Source organism: Scleropages formosus, chromosome 1 (genome assembly GCF_900964775.1).
Source record: "Scleropages formosus chromosome 1, fSclFor1.1, whole genome shotgun sequence".
NCBI lineage: Eukaryota > Metazoa > Chordata > Actinopteri > Osteoglossiformes > Osteoglossidae > Scleropages > Scleropages formosus.
The window spans coordinates 43,369,324-43,393,117 of NC_041806.1; the positions used below are offsets into that span (position 1 = coordinate 43,369,324).

A 23,794-nucleotide genomic window follows, 5' to 3' on the forward strand; every position below is an offset into this window, starting at 1 on the left:
CCCTGTAGGAGCTGAGGGAGCAGGGCGAGTGCAACGTCCCCCCCTCGGCCCCTCGCGTTTCACCTGACCATTAGGTCAGCAGCGGCCAGCGGAGCGATCTGGGCAGCGCACCTGAGCCAGACTCTCGGCTTTCAGAAGGATGCTGCAAAAATCCAGAGATAAAGCAGCTCAGACAGGATTCACCCTAAGCTCAAAGCGGCGTTAAAATGAATTCGGTGTAGAATGCAGGCATCAGCCCACTCAAATCCACCGCGATCCCCAGAAATCAAGAGAGAAGAACGTAACAACGGTAGAGCAAATAAAACAGGAAATTACTGTGCAGTTTTCATCTGTTTGTCTTTTTCCCCGCACACCACATTTTAGGCCTGAAACGAGGAAGATCCTTAAAATTGAAATTGCAATATTCTGACGCTGCCTTTCCAGGTGACATGGCTTTTCCATTCCCAGGGTGCCGCGGGGCCAGGCCGGCCACTGCTGCCCCAACTGAACTCTTCAGCGTCTTCCAGTCCGTCTCCCCGGCTAACCCCACAACCTCCCGTGGTCACAGTCTGAACCCGCTCACCCTGCCGCCTGACCACCTGCGCCTTTCCAGACCTCCTTCGGAAAGCCTCTAAAGACCTCCAAGGAGAACAGAGGGGCTCAAAGTCACGGCAGAGCACGAAAAGGACACGCCGTCTTCAGCCGAGGTGACTATACGCAGCTCGACAGCTTGACTTTCAAAAACACTCGGAATCAGAACTTTACGTTGCTGAACACTGACCAAACACACGCTGGAAAAAGTGAGCCAATGCTGGTTTTCTTTTTTTTTTTTGTTTTTTTTTTTTTTTTTTTTTAAAATGATCTGTGGGAGCCATTATAAACATGTGTCGAGATTCTATTTTCACTCGCGGCAGCATTATTAACAACATCCTGTTTTTGTTAGCCTTCTTACATGCGGTATGCTTTGGACTTGGTTGGTACCATCAGGTTTGTTAGTGGAGACGCCACCTCCTACTGAAGGCCCTTTGTGGGTCACATCCAAACACACACTCAAACACTTTGACTGCAGGACACAGGACTTCACACGGAGCTTCCCGTTTGTCTTTTTTTTTGCGCCGATCAGCAATTTTACACGTGAAGAAGTTCCCTCTCCCAGCAACGACACGATCGCTACAAAACGTGCCTTGAAATAGTGGTCATGGCTCATGAAGAAGTCCATGGTTTGAGCCACATCCTCAACCAACTGTTGCTTAGAATCATCCGAGACTCCTAATGGCCTGCTGGGTAGCTTTAATGTAATGGCACCATGTGGCAATATTTGTTCAGTTTCTCATTCTTTGACCCAATAAGTAACTGGTCCTGGTACTATTTATTCAGCGCGTTGAAGCATACGTGCGTTGAAGCACATTTGGGCCCGAGCGGAGAAAAGAGAGACGAACCGTTGGCAAATCCGGCTGTTAGTGTTTTCCGTCGGTTTATTTTCCCGCAAGGAGGTTCAGCCAGCGGGCTGATCTGACGTCAGTTCTCCGACACCCCGCTCTGTAACGCGGGAACCGTGAGAACTCCAGGAAACGGTATCTCTGACATCAGAGCAACATCAACAGAAATACAGGATGGGGGGAGCGGGGGGCAGTAACTTGTGCGTTTCCATCGTACTTTAGCCCCCCCACTGTGAAACGGAGTGACTACGTAGGTAAACAACATGGCCAGATAACTGTTGAGGACACGGCTGCAAGAATGGTTACGCATCAACGCAGCCCCGTGCCCACGCCACGCACCGCGGCCTCGTTGAAAGAAAAACTTTGCACAGAAATGGAAGCCAGTGGAAATGCGGCAGGCCGTTTGAAGGAATGGAGCGGTCTCACGGTTCCTCCCAACGCCAGCCATGGCGCTCCATCCCGCATGGCGCTCGCTGCTCGTACAGGTGCAGTTTCCATCGAAGCCCACAGTGTCGTTCATTGCTCCAAACACATCATTCCATACCGCAAGGCCGAGGACCCGAGAAGGCTCTCGGAACAAGAGTGCAACCTGCACCTCGACCCTTAACATTCGGGATCTGCTTCCTGCCGGCGTGCAGCACATCCCAGTCATAGGAAGCTGCGAAGCTTCTCGTCTTCCCAAGTTGTTGGTAACGGGTCTGCCTGGTCCCTGGGTAACGACAGGGGAAGAAGAAGCGTAGGGTTTTGGGTGGACGCAGGCGTGACAACTACACATTCCAGAGGAAGCGCCGCTTCTTATTAAAGGCCTGGAGTGAGCCTGACCTGGAAGTCCAGAAGACAGAGGAGGGTCGCTGCCAGGGGATTAACGGCAGCGCTGGCTCTTCGGATGGGATGCTTCACTTCGCGTTTCTTGTTCGTGTGCAGCATAGGATGACAATGGATGGATGGACAATGTATACTTACCTTTTTTATACAGAAGGGCATTATAATTATTTCGGTGGCACAGCGAGTAGCGCTGCTGTCTAACAGCGCCTGGGTGGTGCGAGAGAACGTGCGTTCGATCCCCGCTCAGTCTGTATGGAGTTTGCATGGTCTCTCTGTTTCCTTCAGGTGCTCTGGTTTCCTCCCACAGTCCAAAGATAGGCAGAGAGAGTGTTCCACTGATGTATGGATGAGTGACCCATTGTAAGTAGTGTATCTAGCAGTGTAAGTCACCTTGCTGAATAAGGTGTGTGGGCTGGTAATACTACACAGAGTTCATTGGAAGTCGCTTTGGACAAAAGCGTCTGCTAAGTGAATAAATGTAAATGTAATTAGAGTAACTGAGGGCAACTGCCTTGCTCAAGGGTGGTACAGCAGAAGAAGCATTTGAGGAACAGAGCACCTTTACTTAACCTGCTACTATCAAAGTGATGAAAGTGAGAAATCCTGAATGAAACAGTCCTTCAACACCACATGAACAAGCATGCAGGCTTCACTGAACTGTCAGAATCTTCTCAAAATGACCACAGCGCTACCCTTGAATTCACTTCCCGTTGGATCCGAGGTGCTCCTTTATAACGCGTCTCATAACCGCATGCGAGCAGAGTGCCGCTACTGGAGGATCTTATGTCAAACACTTGTGACTTGTTCTCCACCGGCTGAGAACACACAACTCCACGAGTCTAATGAAGAACATCGACGGCTCTTTGTCTAGGGCAAACCGAAGCCTCGCCGGCTCAGTCCCATGAAACAAGACACCCCAGAGTTGGGACAAGTGGTTTCAGCCAGTGTGTGTGTGTGTGTGTGTGTGTGTGTGTGTGTGTGTGTGTGTGTGTGTGTTCTTTTAGAAGGGCAAAACTGCCTTCAAGCCACAGACATTTCAAATGCCATGGTCAAATTTTCGAAAGTTCACGCAGGTGATGAGAACGACGCTGCAGGTCAAACGTCTTCCCGTGAGAGTCGCCGGGCCCCTTAGCAGCACGGCACGCTGGCCTGTGGATTCCTCACAAGTTCACCTGCGCTGCCTGCTGAAGTCTGCAAGCCTTCGGGTTCCGTCTGGGACGCTAAGCTGCTCGCTGCTGAAGAACTGGGCTCGGCTCCAAATTGACACGTACAATCCACCTTTGCGGCGGTTCTACCCCCTCCCCACGTACACCGAGCTGGGGGGCAGTCATCTAAGGCCAGCGTGCACCCGGGCTCCACTCAGGGAGAAATAATGAGCGGCACCGTTGAACCCTGGGCCTGCGCCAATGCAATAACGCAGTATGCCACTCCCCTCCCCTTCAGCCCGCGTTCCCCCGCCCCCAGAGCGTTCCCTTTGAGGCCAGCACCAGCCATTTCTGATTATGACCGTTCTAACTACACCTCCCCACCCCACCCCACCCCACCCACCAGACTAACAGAATCCTCGATGCCCAAAATTTACACATCGTATCCTGCACCTCCCTGCATCAGGCAGCCACAGGTACCAATACCCAGTAGGTGATCCTTTTCCAAGCATCTATATTAAGGAGGGATGCGAGTGATGTAACAGAATGGAAAACACGGCAGCCCTGTTGTGTATACATGCATGAATTGTCACGGGTCGACCGCTGTTCTAATACATGAATATTGACGGTAATAACTGGTGACTGACCTGACTAGTCTGTAAACATCGGGCGTTTTACGAAAAACAGAGTAAAGGAGGAGTGGATCACGGAGGCACGACCCACCGACCCGCTCAGCCATGTGCGCCTGGAGGGGGGGTTGGCAGTGTTGCATCAGACACAGACAAGGACAGTTGGTGGAGAACAGAGGAGTTAACGGACCCCCTAGGGAGCTTTGCGTTACACCACGCAGCTCTGCTTCACTGGTTCCGTCTTGCGCCGAATCGATCTTGACCCAAACCTCTCCGGCAGCAGTCTTTTCCTGTGGTTTACACTCCCCCCCTCCACCGCCCCTCGCCCTTCTGTGATGTCAGGCGTTAACAGGAAGCACCTCAATCGTCTGATTAGCGCCGCTCAAATCAGACCCCCGAGCCATTAGTGCCGGATCCCCTTAATCTCTCCGCTGCTCGGCACCTGGGGCCCAAGCAGCGGGAGCCTAGGGGCCCCCGAGCCCCAGACAGACCCCCCTGCGGAGAGCAGCCCGGCCACGTGGCACGGGCAGAGCTCGCCGCTGGCCGCCACCTCCAGTCAAGCATCTTTCGTTTAGTTTTCTTCTGTGGCGCTCCGCACAGAAAGGAGTTGAAAGAAGCACAGGATCATGATTTTGCTCATTCCAGCAAAAACTCTTCATGTAAATCAGTTGGGGAACTGCTGAAAAAACAGGCATTTGGCTGCAGCGTTCTTGGCAACGAAGTTGCGTTTCAACTTTAATCACTAGTACAACATGTGTGAAATGTTAAGTGTGAGCGCTGTAAGCCCTCCTGGTCATTTTCGGAGTGGAGCGGCAAGCAGCCCTTCTGACTGGGCTGCTCTTCCCCTTCATCCGTCGAGGCCGTGAAAGGGAGGCGACAGCAGACTGGTACCGTGAAACCTTTTCCATCTATTCTTTCCCTCACACACACACATTATGTTGATGGCTATACAGAATACAAAATGCGAGATCATATCATACTCAGATCGAGGGCTGCAAGCGTTTCATTTTGAAGGCGACCCTTAATGCGCGTTTCCCATCCCCCAGCCAACATCAAGCACTGTTCGGAGACCAGGAGTGACTTGGCTGGGAGAAAATGGCAAATAAGATCAGCATAATTTGTTACACTTTAAATGAAAAAAGACGGATTCGGTTGCTGCACTTCATAGCTCCGTATTTCACATAAAGTGGTACTCAAGTAACCTTCACCTGAGCACTTGGCGCTCTATTCCCACTCAAACTGCTAAGTTCAGGCAAAGACAACATGCTGACACACGTCATGCCGGAAGTGTTCCACGGAGGAGATAAATCCCACGGTAACTCTCTTTTCTCCCCTCTGGAAGCTGAGGGAATGGCAGGTGTCTCATTTAAATGAGTACATCATATAATGTCGCTGTTATGTACCCTGCCGGGACAAACAGCAGGGGGCAGAGTGATTAGAGCTGCTCCCTTACATGTATTTATTGCGCTTGAGCTTTTCTCCAAAGTGACTCACAATGCTAAGCAACTTACAATTATTTACCCATTGTACAGCTGAAAAAAAAAGTAATTTTACTGGAGCAATTCAGGTAAGTATCTTGCACAAGGGTACTACCCCCTGGAGGTAAGACTTAAACCTGCAACCTTTGGGTCCAAAGGCAGCAGCAGTAACTACCACCAGCTGCCCAAGTGCCTTGAGAGGGAAAGACTGGTTCACATCTTACCTCCTACAACAGGACCACTGATCAAGGTACCGTCCCTGAGTCGATCCAGTAAAAATTACCCAGCTCTACAGAGGGGTAAATAAGTGCACGTAGTTTAATGTTCTAAGATAAAAGCACAGATTTTACTTCTGTTTCCCTACACTGGGCGTTCCGATATGGGGCGTTTTCAAAAGTGGTCGTCAGGCATTCTGGATGCTCTCTCAGAGACAGGAGGGCGCGTGAGGCTGGTCGATAGAAGCAGCGGGAGGTGTTTTTCATACGCACAGGATACCTTCCTGCGACGTTTAGGAAGTTGTCCAAGTCGCTAACAAGGCCTTGCACCGTAGGCGGCTGCTGCGAATGACCTGCGGCGATCGCCGTTACCATGGCGCTCAGGATCTCCACCGGAGCGGGCATTCCCCCTTGCCCCCAGGGTGGGTACGAGAAGGCCTCGCGGGGAGCTCAGGGTCTCATGGCCGTCTAGCGGGGGGCGGCCTTCAGCTCTGCCGCCAGATGCTCTGTTTGCTCAGGCCGTTTGTTGATTTTCCTCCACGAAACAGATCCTGCCCGTATGGGGTGATGTTGACGGTCTAGGCCCCTACGGGAGGGCAACGCCCCTGCGCGCTTCTGAGCTGAGCCACGTGAGGCCGGCGCTGTTTGCTTTCTCCGGCGCCTTATCGTCCAGCCTTCACCTGGATTTCGGGTCAAGCTAACATCAGAAGCACCAAACGCCCTTTCAACCATTAAACACGCTCTGTTTCCAGCACACTGAAGGTTTTCGAGAACCACCATCCACGTTTTTTTTTTTTTTTTTTAAACCCTCAAATCTCAGCCCTTATTTACCACGTTTTTATTCTGCACTCATTAAGACACCATCCTGTATTTGACCGCAGTTTCACGTGAACCTGCTACAACGGGAGGTGTCCACTTAGTCATGAGCTCCAGGCCTGGCTGAGGTCACACATTAGGAGGGTCCAAAACACTCTTTTCAAAAATCTTCAGTTCCTCGGTCCGGCCTGCGGGCACCATCGTGTCAACCACGAGAGGCCCTTGAGCCTTTTGCCGCGGTGGTCCCTGCCAAGCGGATGGCACAGGAAGGACGCGCCCACGTCTGCGTTCTGCATCGCGGAAATAAAGCACAAAACGTGAAAGGAACAACACCCCTGTCCGGACACGGCCGAGCAGGAGAAAACATCTTTAAAAAAAAAAAAAAAAAAAAAAAAAAAAAAAGTCATCTGCAGCTACTGCGCAGTTCCTCCGCATCCTTGTTTACGAAGCACAGTAAATCATGCGAGGGACAGAGGAAAGGCGCCTTTAGCACACGTACGCACTGCTACAAGGTCAGATCGAGTTCCCAGCGTGGCAGCGAGTCCAGCACCGACGCGCAAGCGCAGCCGGGACTCCGTGTCGGTAACGGCCACCGGGTTTTGAGCGAAGCGTGTGCCTGCTCAGGTCCGCCAGGGGGCGGTAGCGGAGTCCCGGTGTCCCCGTTTCCCAGCGGTGCTAGCGGGGAGCCTGGCGGGAACGCAAAGGCGAGGATAATATTTACAGTTTTGGCTACGAGGCTTTGACAGGTTTCAGGGAAGCAGCACCTCTGTTCTGTCTTTTCCATTTTCTTTCTGTCACGTGCTCTCCTCACTCCCTTCCCTTACCATCTCCCTGACAAACAATAGATTTCGAAACGCTAATGAACGCACAGCCTCCGGAGACGGGGACTCGCCGAGGTAGAACGTTACAAGCGAACGCCGGGGTTGCAGCCCTCGTTTCCAAAGAGCGCACTGTAGTTAGCATAAACACCCCCCCCCGAGCAGGAAGTGCGCCGTTTCCTTTCCTTTAAGCTTTCGGAGCGTCAGCTCCATCCACCTGGGAACACATGCAGAAGGGAAGCGAAGGCCTGAGCAGAAGTGAAGGTCTGTCACCTGGCGAGGGGGCTGTGCCCCGTGCTTACAGTCTGCTGACACCCCCCACCGCTCGGCTCGGCTCTCCGATTGGCCTCTGCAGGACAACACTTACAGTACCACGTTTACCTTGCCACTAACGTGCTCTGCTGTTCTCGTAACATTTATGTCTATTCCACGTCCGTCAGCGTTCAAACCCCTGGGGATGCCGGAGAAAATGTCTTTTCCCGCGGCTCCCCCAGTCCATGGAAGGCCTCTTTCATGTAGGGCCTGAGCTGTACCTGGATGGCCTCCCTCAGGTGACAGTCCCCACCCTCGAGCAAAGAGGGGGTCCACGCGTTTGGAGCCCGTGGCACACATGCCCCTACAGGGGAGGGGTCTGGGCACTGAGAAAAGCCCCAGGTGCCAAGCAGAGCGGCCTCCGCTAATGAGATTACGAGGAGCTTCTGGGGGCTTTTCCTTTGTTCGGAAGCACCGCGGACAATGGCGAACGGCAGTCGGACCCACACAGCCGATTGTCGTTTCCACACGTGGGGGGGGGTCACATTTCACTCAGCTGGGGACTGAGATGCTGACAGGTTGAAGGAGCCCCGATTTCTGACTTCCCCTTCCCTAAACAAAGGAATTGAACCTGTTGGGGGGGGGGGGGGGGGGGGGGGGGGTGTCAACACAGGATGCTTTTACTCTGCCGACCATGGAAAACCCTATTTAGTCTTTAGAGGCACAGTGCCATTGTCTACTGCCGTTTCCCTCCATATGAGAGACCTACCACAGCACACATATATCTGCTGAAGGAAACATGAAACAGAAAACATGCACAGATGCCCGATACACAACTGTCGCAGAATTTGCATGTAAGAAACGGTACATCCCCAACAGCTCCGGAAACAAGTGCAATGGGGGCATGGTGCCAAACCGTAGGTGTGTTTTGGCAGAGCTCCAGAAACCCTCCCTCTAAATGTCTACGTGAGCGAGGGGAAAGGAGCAGCAATTTGGTCCTCAGGTTTCAGAGTCCACAGGGTGGCTCTACATCCGAAGGCATCAGTCGTAATCCATTCGTTTACATTTATTTATTTAGCAGATACTTTTCTCCAAAGCGACTTCCAATGAACTCTATGTAGTGTTATCAGCTCACACACCTTATTCACTGTGATGACTTACACTGCTAGATACACTAGTTACAATAGGTCACTCATCCATACATCAGCGGAACACAAACTCTCTCTGTCACTCACACACTAGGGGTGAACTTCAACAGCATGTCTTTAGACTGTGGGAGGAAACCAGAGCACCTGGAGGAAACCCACACACACAGGGAGAACATGCAAACACACAGAAACTGCCAACATGCAGACAGGGGGAGAACATACAAACTCCACACAGACTCAGCAGGGATCGAACCCACGTCCTCTCACACCATCCAGGTGCTGTAAGAGCAGCGCTACTCGCTGTGGCACCGTGCCGCCCAAGTGAAGCGACGTCCAGCCGCAGAGGTGGATAGAAGCTGTGCACCATGACTGATTCTTGGCTCATAACTTGTGGCATTCACCACTTCTGGTTAAAATGTCTTGACCAGTTGCTCTCAAACCACATTTAACTAACAGTGCCAGAACAAGGGCCGAGTCAGTAGGCTGTTGAATCTGTCTGCCGATACTAGCAGCTCGTGCTGAACATTTCCTACCGGCGGCTCCCTGTGCTGCTGGCATTGGAAGAAGCACCGGCAGAGATTTCGCACGAAGGCTACAGCATGCTTACGGCAGGGTGGTCTTTGTGTATCAAGATAAGGAGCCCAACACACCCTGGGCAGTTGCTGTCTTCTAAATACTCCATCAGGTCCTTCTTATCAGGAGCCATAGAACTAGCTCATCAGAGCCAAGGCTCTAGGATGAACTCATCGCCCCACAAAGAGCTGGTCAGAGAACATGTGAGCGTGTGGAGCGGGAAGGTGTCCACAGCACACAAGTATGCACACACACTAATGTATCTGTTTTGCAAGCGAGTTACTGCCAGTGGGTGCTGTAGTGGTTAGAGCTGCTACCATTGGACCCAAAGATCACAGGTTCAAATCCCACCTCCAGCTATAGTGCTCTTGAGCAAGGTACCTACCCTAAACTGTGCCAGTAAAATTACCCAGGTGTATTAATGGGTAGAAGTGTGGTAGGTAGATTAGTGTAAGGTGCTTTGGGGGGAAAAAATAATGAATTAATATCCCTAATATTAAACATCTGTGTTCTATTGCTCTTATGGGGAAAAAGCCAGTACGTGTCAGTGGGCCTGATGCGTGCAGACCACATGGTCGGATGAAACCCTGAGCTCTGGAGACGGTGAGCAGCAAGACGACCGCAATGGGAGGGTTAGGGGGAGTGACGGGTGAGCCGTCATTACACAGTCCTCCCTACGAAGCTCTCCTGTCGGGCCTTCCTGTCGCCCCCAAACACAGCACATGTTCATCAGCACCAACGTCGCTTCTGAAAAAATACTCCTTGGTTGAAACAAATGCAAAATCTCGCTAATTAAAACCACATTATCTGCTAAGAATGACTAGCAAGTGAACAACAGTGTTCTGGTGGTGTGGAAAAGGAGAAAAGACAATAGATTTAGAAATGAAAGAGAAAACAGCACTGTCATGTGCAAATACAATACTCTATTGTATTTATATTACAATTAATTTAACACAAAAAACATGAATTCAGTGAAAAAATCTGTTTGAAAACCCTATTATATAACATTACAATTATATTACATTCATTCAAGATACACAGGAAAAGGTGTTATACCATGTGCGCATTTTTCAATGGCTGTACACGAGGACCCAGTCCAACCACCAATCTGAAGCCAGAGAACACCACCCAGCATAGCCAACATACATCTTTATGCCCTGAGAGCAAGATGCTTAACTGACCTAACCCTCCCACTAAACCAAAGCTAATCCCACCAAGAAAAACCAAAACAAACCAGCTCTAACCCACCAACACAAAACACCAAACCACACCCACCAACAAAACATCTAAAGCAAGCCTAAGCCCACAAACCGGCCATCCAGCCAACCCACTAACAATAACCACCCACCAAACTACACCCACCAAAGCCAAACCTACAGACCAAGTCACAACCATCACCGAAAGCCAACCAAGCCTACTCAACACAAAAACTAATCAACCCAAACAGACCAAGTTTAACACATCAACTCAGAACCATCAACGCATACCACCAGAAAAACCAAGCCAACAAACCAAGCCTAACAACCAACCATCAAACCACACCCACCAAAGCCAGACCAACAAACCAAGTCTAACCCACCAACACAAAAACTAACAAACCACACCCACCAACAAAACCAAACCAACAAACCATGTCTGATCCACCACCAAAAAACCAAAGCAAGGCTAACCATCAACCGAACCCAACAAAGCCAAATCAACAGACCAAGCCCAACTCACCAACCAAACCAACAAACCACACCAGCCGGGTACCAACATGAGCCTTTCATTGAGGTTATAATATAATATTGCAGAATATTAAGGAATAACAGTATATGTATTAAAGCATTCATACATGTTAACTGTTTATATATCCATATGGTTCGTGTGACCGGGGTGAAAGGGGTTTGCGACTTCCGATGAGGTCATCAGAACGGAACCCTGTCAAGTCAACAACCACCTGTCCACAGATACCAGTGTAATGTGTGCTGGTAAAAATGGTGGTACTGGGCTAACTGACTACACTCTAAGAATCGTTGCGAGTTGCGCGTTTTGGAGAACAGCATCTGCTAAATGAATGAATGAACCATCACTGCACACGTGAGAGCTCCGCAAAGAAACCTTTATTAAGCTCTGTTCAGGTGGAACACAAACCAGGGGGTCCAGGGCCAGACTGGCACCTGCTGGCTGATGACGTCCTGTTTGAAGGCAATGCTGAATCACACTCGTCACCGTTCGTGCTGATGACACAGTGCTGTATTTCGCACATGTGCTGCATGCAATCGACCTGTGCGCTTTGGATGAAAGCACAAACACCACGAAAACACACTCCACCAGCTCAGCTTGACAGGCTATAAAGAGCTGCTCCTCATGCAGACACACGGGTACGGTACACCAATGCGCCAACACATAGGAGGGGGGGCATGAGCAGCCAGTGGAGATCACAACCTCCTCGACGGCATCAATTGGGCCAGTGGCCTCCACAGCAGGTGGCTCAAAACACAGGCCACCCCCTGGGACTGCTCTGTTTGTGAGGTCACACCACTGCCGCGCGGAGAGGAAAAACACACAAAAGAAGCCTTGGATATTTGGCTGCTCCAGCAGTTTGTTTCCACAGTGTTAACCTCATCCTGGGTTTCTCCACGTCCCCCCCACAAACAGGATGCAGCGATAATAGGACTGTCCTCGTGGCCTTTATGTGCTGGGAGTGCTTTCGCGAAGAGACCAGATCGCTCTTCCGAAGACCCCCGTAAAGGACGGGCGTTATTGGCGCTTCATGACAATCATTCCTGTCCAAAGGACAAGCTGCAGGACTTTGCGTGTTGTCGCAGCAACCTTCCACACCCTATCCACGCACATACACCCCTAACACACACCCGTTTACATATATAACTCACTAAAAACATGTAAGCACTCAGATAAAGCATCACACACACACACACACACACACACACACACAACCTCTCTTCATGTACAAACTCCTCATTAACACATTTTACATGACGGCGGGTGTCACACTAATACACTGGACACACACATACGTGGACAAAACCTACAGCTGTCATTTCAAAAAAATACTTGTATCCTACAACTACAGGCGACAGCTAAGTTGTACTTGTATCTGCTCCCTGTACGACAGCACCGTCATTAAGCTTCACAAAAGGTACACATTTATTTTTCATCACTTATAAATAAATAAATGTCCTGAGGCAGGGATCTGGCCGGCATCTTGAACACCTAAGCACAGGTGAGCAGCACTTCTACAGGTAAGCCTGTACTTCTAACATGTAGAAACACACATGAATGGGTGACACTCTTGACATTAGTCTCCTAAACTTAGCAAAACATTTGTTTTGGACTTTACATTACAACAAAGGTGAGCTTTGGCAGAACTGATTTAATGAGGGGCTTCATTTATCGAATATCACCAAGATGAGAAGACTTACAAGAGCGGAGACTGCGGATCATGAGCTGGACTGGAGGAGACATGGTGATTAAGGACCTCAAGCAACATACTAACGTGGTAAAAAGGTTTACAAGGTTGCATGCTGCACATGTGTAAGTCTAAAGACATGCTGTTCAGGTTCCCCCAGAGTGTGTGAGTGACAGAGAGAGTGTGTTCCACTGATGTATAGATGAGTTACCCATTGCAAGTAGTGTATCTAGCAGTGTAAATCACCTTGGTGAATAAGGTGTGTGGGCTGATAACATTACACAGAGTTCACTGGAAATCACTTTGGAGAAAAGGATGTGATAAATAAATAACTTAATGTAATGTAATATAAATGTAAAGATACCAAGCTGCATAAAAGCACCAAATACTGCAAATCACTTCAGAAACAAATGTCATTCAGGGGAAGTCTGGCGAACATCTGGTAGTAAAGTAGTTAGAGCTGTTGCCTTGGGACTCCAAGGTTGCAGGTTTGAGTCTCACCTCCACCTGTAGTGCCCCTAAGCAATATACTTACCCTAAATGACTCCAGTGAAAGTACCCAGATGTATAAATGGGTAAATAATATTAAGTTGCTTTGGAAAAAAAGCATCAGCTAAAGGAATAAATATAAGTCCAGTAACAACTTAATAAAAAGAAGGTTTGTCCCCATATGCTAAGAAAGGTCCAGATACAGAGTGTTGACAGTACTTACTATTGATTTGATTCAGTGAAAAAGGTCAAAATAATGTGAGAAAATTGATTACAGGTATTATGCATGTACCTTTTTAAGACAGTAGGTCATGGTTATTTTTAAACTCATGCCACAATATTAAAAGTCTGCATCCTCACAATGGATACATTAAGATAATATTTCAGGTTAGGGTGATTCTACTTCAGTGCCATCACCCCAGCATCAACAACACTCTTTATGTTACTCAACTTATTTCAATGAAAAGAGTTCCCCAGACTAGTGCTAAACAGCCTTAAATAAAGGAAAACTGACTTTAAAATAAAAACTGCATTCCTTGATTTAAATAGCATGACTGTGTCCATAGTGGACATTTCCACATTTTCTGACTCCTCTGTATCTCCACTGTACCCTCCATGCATCTCCACTTCATCATCTCTATGGCCCCTCAGAATCTCCATTGTATCTCCAGTGTAGCCCCTCTATAGCTGCCCTGGAAACAGATTATGAACTTTTCTTAGCTTGCTGAAATGTCCAGGGTGATGGTTTGGATGGTGTGGATCAGAACAACATTCTTTCTCTAGGTGCTTTAAGTTAAACACACTGCTACGGAGTTACACTTACAGAGGGGGCTACAATGGAGACAGTGGAAGTTCACAAGGGGTACAGTGGAAATACAGAGATGATACATACTAGAGAGTACAGTAGGGCTGTAGTGGAGATACACATGGAGATAGAGAAGGAAAGTTCTACACGAGATACGTTGTGCGCGCAGCGGGACCGCAGAGACTGTTACTTTGTTTCCCGAGTCAATAGGAAGTGAGGCACGTGCCCTGTTCCTCTCACTTTAAAGCCTCACATCTCTCCTATCCCACTACACTGGGACTGTAAAATGGTCCGAACGGGCCAGAGCAGAACCAGGCTAAGGTGTCCTCACGGGTCCGACCGGAATAGATCAACCCCCGCCCCCCCCAGCCCACGTGGGAAACCCACCGGTCTTGAAGCGGAGGTCCTCGTCGTCCGGGGAGCCGAACTCCTTCAGCAGGGACACGTAGATGATGCCGAACGCGTTCTGGATGCCGAACACGGAGCCGTTGCACCACATGGCCGCCAGCATGACCACCCACCCCCATCCTCCTTCGGGGGGCTCGAAGGACTCCTTCTCCGCGGCGGCCCCCTTGCTCTCCCCGTTCCTCTTCTTGTTCTCCTCCACCTCCCCGGGGCTCTTCTCCTGCGCCGGCCCCTCGCCCCCGCTAAGGCTAAGCGGGTCTTGACTCTCAACCTTTTCGCCGTCTGTCATCGCGACCCCTGCCTCCCGCGTCACCTCTGAGAACCGCTGAGGACCCCGCTGGAGTCAAGCACCATATGATGATGGCAGAGGAACCCCGGCCGGAGGCGATCGGCGCTTCGCACCACGACGCGCTGAAGATGAACCACCAAGGAAGGAGCAGAACCCGAGAGGTGCGCGATCTGCACACGATCAGGTCTCCGACGTGAACGGAGGATCCCTCTCTCTACACGGCTTTTTGCTCTATCCGAGAGCCGATCATTCTCTCCTGCTCAATGAAAGCTTGCGATACAGGTCGCGGGCGGGCGGGCAGGCGAGCACGCGCGGGGGTGAGGGTGGGGGGTACAGCACATTGGCAATCCGCTGGCCGAACTCAAGTCTTTAACTGACAAACGCCAAGTGTTGCAATATCGTATAAATAGATACCGTGGCTCTGAGGCGGGGCTACGCGAGGCCTCTCTTTGATTGGACGAGAGGCTATCACTCAAGAAAGGAGCCAATCACGCAAAACTGCGGAGAGACGAATAAAAGATACTATATTATACGTGTTTCGAATTTCAGACTAAGACAAGTAAACGCATGACTCACAGGCAGCAGGCGACGAGATAGAGACTTTCCGAACCATGACTCTCAATTTCAACACAATGATTTATGAACAATGACGGTCGACTTAAGTTTTTAAATCCCATGTTTTCAGTTAAAGTTTAACACGGATATTCGGTTAGCACCGAAAAATCCCCGTTTTTAAACTTCAGGATTTATAATGTGAATGTTTTTGGAGAATGATGAAACGTCTTACCAGAATATGCTTTTTCAGCAATGTAATACTTAGGGATTCAGTAGCGTGAGCATGGTAACGGTAATCAGTACGCATTCCTAGCGCCATCTAGCGGCGGTGAGCGGTATCTCTCCGTGGTATGCCCTACCATATGTACTGCATCTGGTACCAGTACTCCAGCTCGAACTGTTTTATTTTTCTTTAGCAGAAATCCTTGCCAAGGCCACTTAGTACTTGGTAAAATACCACATTTTTGTAACTGAGCAGAATGAACTAAAAAACACAGATTTCAATCTGATATTCAAATATCACATGGCTTTTTTTTACTCATCTCTTATACCACTGACTGATAACTCTTTACCCTTGGGAGCTCACAGTATGACGTGCTGCAGTTAGGTCATGTATTCAGAATTAATTGCACTGTCACGGTGCCTTTATTTAGCCTTTGTTCTAAAATTTAGCATGGCGCATCCAATCCTGAGACATTCTATAACATTCACTTATGTACATATTTGTATTGAAGCTCCTCTCAATCCTTAAAAGAGGTTATTGTGCATATTTAATAGTTATTGGCTGTTGGCCAATGACAATGGGTCAGCAATCCATTTTGTTTCACCCAACAAGTGAAACCTTCATTTAGTCAAATGAACAGCATCTTTTTGGAGAAGTTGCTCAAATGTGATTGTTGCTTACTTTGCGTCGTATCTGATTTTCACCAACCACTGAACCACGTGGTACGCGAAAGACAGGTTCCTGTTTCCTTGGACCCATGTGACCCATTTATACACTTCATTTACACAGGAAGAAAGATGTGCTCTGGCCTATTTTTTGTTCATACAGTTTGCACCTGACCTTCAGAAGTAGTCCAGGGCCTCAGGTTCAAAACCAGAGGGGGGGAAAAAAAAAAAAAAAACATAGAAAAATACATATAAAGTTAGGTTGTTTATGGGGGGGGAGAGAAAAAAAAAAATACACAGCTTTGACAGCACAGAGACACTTAAAAAAAAAAAAAAAAATGCACACTTGAAGCATGATTGCAGAGCTTAAAAGTGGTTGAGGGGGTTTGTAAGTCCCTGTATAGGAGAGCCACAGGGTGGGCACTTCATTGTACCCACTCATACAGTAATTGCTGACATCATTTTGCGGATATGGCAAAAAAATTTTTTTTTTTTTTTTTTTTTTAAAAGTATAAACGAGTCACTCAGTGAAAGATGATCTGCAAACAACACTGCTCTAAGACTAATTCATCCACTAGTGGCTTACAAAATCACCTCAGAGGGGAAATTTTCACCAGACGATGTGACTTGTGGGCCAAGACTGCAGATGAGCACTAGCTACAGAACTACAAAAGCATGGCTGTACTTCATACATACTCTACAAGCAGGTGCTGGACAAAACCTGAGTGTTCCTGGTTGCATAACAATGTGTATACGCTCAATTCACAAACTGATCTTAAGTGTCAGTTGTCAAAAAGACTTTTACTCCATCACAGTGGAGTGGGCAGTGGGTCAGTGCCCACCCCTGACCACCAGAGAATGCTTGAGTACTGAGAAAGGTCCTCAATTCCCAGGGGGCATGGCACTGTATATTTAAGTTGTTCCCACTAATAATTCAGGCATTGCCAAAACAAATTCTATCGGATGTAGTAACATCACCCTGCTCCACTGCTTAAGTGTGAAAAGAGAAGCCCCGCCCTCCAGTCAATATCCGATCACTCGACTTTGGCTTTTTTTGCAGAGTCTTCTTCCTCTCCTTGGATGGTTTCTCCCCTTCTCTTCCTCAGACCCTTCATCTTGCGAGTTTTTAGTTTTGCCAGGTTCTGCTTTTGCATGTGCAGTCGTCCGAGCTTGGTACCAAAGGTGTCATGGGAAATGTTCTTCTTCTTCTTGGGCTGTGATGGTGAGCAATGGACACACAATTACTTATTCACATATTGACATTTCTGAATCTCTCTGGAATAACACTACACCACACACACCTAACTGACACTACGGGAATAGTGCAAGCTTACACTGATACTGACGACACAAATCCTTACAGAAACGCTTTTCCGTGTGCAAAATCCTGAACCCGTGAAGTTTCATTACATTAATAGATGCTGCATTAAAAGTTGCAGCATCTGTCAGAAAACTTAAAAATAAATTTGAAAAGAATGCACTGGGGTCTGCGCTAGCTTTTTAATGCTCATCGACATTGTTGTTTCAATATCACAGTATACTGGCTCCTAAAATTACACACAGGACTTAAAGCCTGTAACTTAATTTGTTCATAACTCACAAGCAATGAAAGTGACATAATACAGTCACTCCATTTACTTATAGGTTAGGTTTTTACAGAACCTAAGATAAAACCATAACGAATAAGATTACTCTGTCACCTTCCCATCCATCCATTACCAATGACAACTGATTGTCTAATCTAGGATTGTCCGGAGTACATCCCGGAGGCATAGAGCATGAGGCAGGGTACATCCTAATTTAATCCATCGTAGCACAACACTTCATTCACTTCAAACTAGACTACAATTCCAAACTCATTCAGAAAATATCCCAAATCTCCTGTTCAATCCCGACTGCTGGTCAGTCCATGCGTACCACTCACTGATAACGGGAGCAATGGAAGTTTTAACTTGAACACGCAAAATTCTGCCAAGCCATTTAATCACTTGCTCCGCAGTTTCTACCTTCAGCGCCTTGGGCAACTTGTGAGCGGTCTTGGACAGGTCGTCTGATGCCAGGTGCGTCCTCCGAAGCACAAAATCAAACGAGGGGCCTATTTCCTCCAGCTCAATCCTGGGGGTCCGGCACCCAGACTTCTTCAGCAGAACCCTGCAATATGGAAGAGAAAAAGAGCTGCTTTGTGAGCTTTCAGATATGGTGTATAATCAAGGTACACACAGCACTGCAAAATCCATACAATATACAGCAAGGTTTTTTCCCTTTCCCCAGGGGGCTGGAAATGTTGATGGTTCACTTCTGCCACCCACCCACATTTCTACTTCCCCTGCACGCTGTTCCGGTTCAGTTTCAGATCCTCATCCCAGCAAGGGGCCATCAGCATTATTCATTTACAAGGCAAGGCTCATGGACATACTATGCATCGTCAAAATTCATTTAACTGTCTCGCTCCTGGGTGCACTGGCCTTTTTTAACCCACAAGTCAAACTTGCAGCCATCTGGTTATTAAGGTTTTATTGCCAGAACACTCACACACACAGAGTCTGAAACTGCTTGTCCCGAGCGGGATCACGGTGAACCGGAGCCTAACCAGGCAACGCAGGGGTAGACACACCCAGGATGGAACGCCAGTCCGTCGCAAGGCACCCCAAGCAGGACTAGACCCCCCAGATCCACCAGAGTGTGGGACCCAGCCAAATCCAGTGCACCACTGCCCCCGCCCCCATTGCCAGGACTATACTCAACAATTTACAATCTAGAGCTTTTATTTTTATTTATTTCTTGTAGTGGTCTTCAGCATTGAGCTTTCAAAAAATTTAAAAAAAAAAAAAAAAAAAAAAACTTGGTTTTGATCACAAAGTCAGTATAAATGCAGCATGGCAAGCCTACACCAGGGAATCACAGGTTGAGGAACCTCTGTACTGTAGAAATGCGACTCCAACCCTCCAATCTGGTCTGTTCAATTGGAATCGTTTTTTTCAGAATTGTTTGTTCTTTGACATTAAAAGTGACTAATTTCTCAGTCCTTATATAAATATAAGGGACTCCAACCACTCATCTTTTATCTAAAGTGCATTGCTTCTTCTCGGGTGCAGGTTACCCAAATACGTGCAAAATATTCACAAACCCAAGTGACCTCTGTAAGTCTGTCAATGAATGTGTTGTACGTAACTTTGCAAATGCCAAATGCAAAAATGCGAATGTAAATAAAACTTTGTGAAAAGCATTTGAGGAACTAGGGGTTGCCTGGCATATACTGATTGTGCATGGTTTACTTGTAGCTGCGCAGATAAATCTTCCCCTCCAGTGCAGTGAAGTGAAGAACGTGCTCCAGTCCTGCCAAGCGTACGGCGGGTACAGTCTGCCCACGGAAGAAATCTGTGCAAGGCAGGAAAGTATGAGTTGAACATATAAGTCTCACACTCAACCTGCCTTTGCAGCATCACTCATTCAACTATTGATCCCAGCCACCCTGCATCACCACCTATGTACCTATAAAGACACTCCGGAGACGTTTGTATTCGCTATCTGTGTCAAAAGCTTCGCCTGCAAAAATCAGCAGCGGCTTCGTCCCCTCGGCACATTTGGGACTCTGGATTCACAAACATAAAAAGAACACATGTCAGGAAAACAACAACAAACACATGAAAGCCTGGGCAGGGGCATCATAAATACAAGAGTTCCCTTTAATTGTGCATTATTATTTTTATATACACTTATAAATAAGTCTCCTGGGACTTAAACAGGCGACTATCTGGTTCCAAGTCATTCTTGACCAATTCTGTACCTGCTATTTGCACTACATTAAGGACAGCGTGGATGTGTTACTCAGTGTGACTGGACCAAACCTCTGAGGCCAGCTACTATTTTACAGGTTAACAACCTGGTGCAGATCCTAGCTCATGCTGAACTGGTGTTGGATTTCCAGACAATGGGACTCCACACCGCCCTCACCATGGGGTCAGTAAGCACCAATACTCTCTACCCAGAACACATAATACCGGCTGAATGCTTCCGTCTTTCAATACCTTGATGTCACTTAGAGAGACAAATTTCTCAATGCCCAGCTCAATCATGTCCAACACGTGGAAATCAAACATGCGCCCTGCAAGATGAGAGACAACGGCAAGAAGGTCAAAGCGTGAAATATAAAGCACATGTGCTAAGAAAACAAGAAAAAAAAAAGTTTTTACCGAAGACAAGGTTGTTTGGTCGTTTTTTGTTGTGCGAGCCAAATAAAAACAGAGAACAGTCCGTTTTCTTCGAAAAGAATTCCTGGAGGTAAAACATAAGAACCACTGTTACCAACCACACAAACATCAATTTATATTACAACTATTCAGACTTGAATTGCATTAAACATCAGCATTTATGGAAATCTTCAGCTCAAATTTCTAACATAAACCATTCTGGCCAGTCCAGTGTTTTGTACATTTATTTAACTGCAAGTCACAGAAAAGAATAATCACAAGCCAGCTGAAGTAGATGGATACAAATTCTGTGCATTTTTAAAATTAATAACGAACACACCCCTTACATTTACCTAATGGAGCGATTTCAGGGAACCATTCAACCGGGTTTCGAAAAGGGATGGATGTACATTAGAACGCGTACTGATGATGGCTTTAAAAAATGAATTCAAAAATATACCAAAAGCAGAAAAACAAGAAGGCCAGGTGCATGAGGCTACTGAGCACTCACCAGTGACGTCTGGTCTTCAAATGGGCGCGTGATATTTTTTCTAATAAAGCAAAAAGTAAACAAATTCATTTAACAAAATAAAATAACAATACACAGAGTTCATTGGAAGTCACTTTGGAGAAAAGTATCTGCTCACTGAATAAATGTGAAATTACGTGTTACAACTACTGTGAAATGAGCGTCACAAATAAATCAAAGTGGATGGGAATTCAAAGAAACTTTTCATTAATTCATACTGGTTGTAGACCACAGCATAAAGAATTCTTTATCTTAACATGCTAGAAAATTACAAGGACAATCCAGGACATTGATGTTACATGGCCACAAGCACCACCATGACATCTTCACAAAGTATAACACTTCTTAGATTATATGTATACTACTTACTTTTTGTACAAAACTGCATTTGGCTTCTTCAAAGCATACTGGGAACACAAAGACATTTTATCCCATCAACAGATATCTCACTCAGGTTCAGGGTCATTCGAGGAGCTCTGAATGAATCACTGAATTGTACAAAAATCATGGATCTGGATACAAGAAGGTACATTTGAGACTGTGGAAATTGCATGGAGAAAACGTAAGTTACGTGCAGTAAAACTTGGACAGCCACACACTTACAATGTCCTTCAGGGCTTTAGTGACAGTCTCACTGGTGTTCCCACCTTTCATTATCATGGCATTTTTTACGTTTTCCGTTAACTTGGGTTCTCTGCTCTGGAGGAACCGTTTGGATCTCCTGGTTTTAGGTTTTCTGGAAAAATTAATGGTAACTTAGGTTATGTAATGAAAAGCAGAGCGGGTCAGACGTAGAAGATGGAGACCTATAAACATGATCTGGGTGACCAGGCTAGTGAGTGAGACATCAACGCCAGCTGTAGCAAAACTCCCAGTGCACGACTGATGACAACATGAAAACATGAAAATATCATCATGTCAGGAAAGAGCAACACAGACAGACAGTGCTGGAACTGTTATAAGCTCACTTAAAACAAACCACGCCGGGCATTAACGTAACGAGCAGAGAAAACTGCGTGTCAAACTGCGCGATCAGATACACAAAGTTAAAAACTTACACGACTCCGTCCAACTGCGTCATTTCCAGCGATTAAAAGCACTTCAGACGGTGGACAGCCCGCAAACGACTCACACCGACTACACGTGGAACACCGCAGGAAGTGCTCGCCGGAAGAACTGCGTCGCTGTACTTCCGCAAACGTCATTTCCCTTTTAACTACGGCTGGTGTTTTGGCGCGCTAAATGTCGCTTATGGCTTTGTAACAGTTATTTGTAAACGCGGTGGTGCGTTGGGAGTTGGAAAGGAATAAAACACTGAATAGTAAATGTTTACAAAATTTCTGAATAAGCCTTAATAAGTTGCTCGCACTTCTCAAATGCGACACTAGGTGTCTTCAGAAGTCAACTGAAATAAGAGCACTTTATCAAAAGCCTGAGTACTCGAAATTGTAAATTGCTTTGGATGTTGAGTACTTATGTTCTTTTTTAATGAATACTGTCATTTCGTGTTGCCAGACTTTATTTCAGGGAGATACATTTCACTGCTGCCACCTCTAGACCTAGGCCAGAACCAGCCATAATAAGTTCCTCTGTTGATGTAGCCCAATATCTGCTGACCAGTTTCAGCCAACAGAAACCATGCACTGAAACGCTACAACTCTTATCTTGGAATTCATGCTAGGAATGAGGTCGCCACTCAGGAGCACCATTTCCCAAAAGCATTATGTCATTAGGATGATCATAGTTGAACAGAAAGTCTAGGATCTTCCGGTTTCTGAAATGTTGACTTGAAGACTTTGGAAAATGGACCCTAGTTGAGTTTGGGGGAGCCATGACCAGAAATTCCCCTGTACGCATCCATTCGTGTAGAACTTCTTGGCTAAGGTTGTTGTATCAGTTTGACAGGGGTAAAGCATTACCATATTTTTATGAAATCCAAAGACTAGTACTATCCAGATGCAAGTGCCCTACTGTAATAAACTATCAATTTTCAGCAATCAACAGTTAAGGAGCACAGTAAGCCCACGTCTCTCCCAAGGGGCACATGGTAAGACACCAAGGTTTATTTTTCCCTCTTCTTCACAGCTGGGAGTTTTCTCCTTTCCACAGCTGGCACCTGGCTTATCCAAATAATTGTCTGTCATCTTAAAAAACTGATATCTGTATTGTACAGCCCCTTGGAACTATGTTTAGTGCTGTGTCACAGTGGTGACAAAAATAAATTGAATTGAATTCTCTGACGGGGTTCCAACTCACCAAGGAACCTCATGCATTCCATTGTTGTGGGGAAAACACTGGTGAAAAAGTCACTAGAACTTCTCATATTAGAAATTCAATCAGCTATATTCAGTACTCGGTACAAAACATTGCCTTGGTGCAAGGGATCACTCAGAACAAGCACTTTTTTGGCAACTTAGATAGACAGGGGTGCAGTAAATCTCAGATTCCAGATTCAAATAGTCACAATTTAATCTGGGCTTTAGATGCAAATTGAGGGTAAATCCCTCCCTCCCCAAACCCTGCTTATGTGAAGTGTAATCTTCAGTGCAACTTGACAAATATATTTTCAGGATAAATTACATCATTCTAAGACTAGTACCATAACAGGAACCAGACAAATACAATACATCCATGTGAGGAGATTCCATTTGGAAGAAAATGGCTTGCTGCCCGATTAACCACTTTCATTGTTTTAACCAAACTGGACAGTGATTCAAGAGTCAAGAATCTCACTTATGATTGCAACAAAAGGGTTTCAGCCATATTTGGGAAGTACAGTTGGTAGGAAATACTAGGAGTTATGACTTGAAGGCTGTTCTGCAGCAGACTGATGTAGCCACACAATAGATGTCTATATTGAAGAATCCATTAAAACCAAAATAAGATCAAGGCAACGTGGATGTGATATTATAAAA

The 23,794-nt window shown here is 46.9% G+C and overlaps 2 protein-coding genes across 4 annotated transcripts in view; both read right to left on the reverse strand.

Moving 5' to 3' along the window:
* The window catches only part of slc16a10 (solute carrier family 16 member 10), a 39,189-nt gene extending 24,110 nt beyond the window's left edge, over positions 1–15,079 (reverse strand). For all 3 annotated transcript variants that reach the window (XM_029255198.1, XM_029255202.1, XM_029255195.1), the window contains exon 1: positions 14,411–15,079. In XM_029255198.1, coding sequence (XP_029111031.1) covers positions 14,411–14,717 — 307 coding nt within the window. In that variant the 5' untranslated portion in view covers positions 14,718–15,079. The remainder of the gene's footprint in view (positions 1–14,410) is intronic.
* Positions 15,080–16,438: 1,359 nt separating this feature from the next.
* Positions 16,439–22,047, reverse strand: rpf2 (ribosome production factor 2 homolog). The gene is made up of 10 exons (XM_018743504.2): positions 21,938–22,047; positions 21,483–21,615; positions 21,249–21,286; positions 20,862–20,901; positions 20,354–20,435; positions 20,189–20,265; positions 19,653–19,752; positions 19,436–19,538; positions 18,167–18,311; positions 16,439–17,374 (listed from the first exon to the last, which is right to left on the reverse strand). Exons 1-10 carry the CDS (start codon positions 21,958–21,960, stop codon positions 17,195–17,197), a joined length of 921 nt encoding a protein of 306 aa, XP_018599020.1. The 5' UTR covers positions 21,961–22,047; the 3' UTR covers positions 16,439–17,194.
* Positions 22,048–23,794: the final 1,747 nt, after the last annotated feature.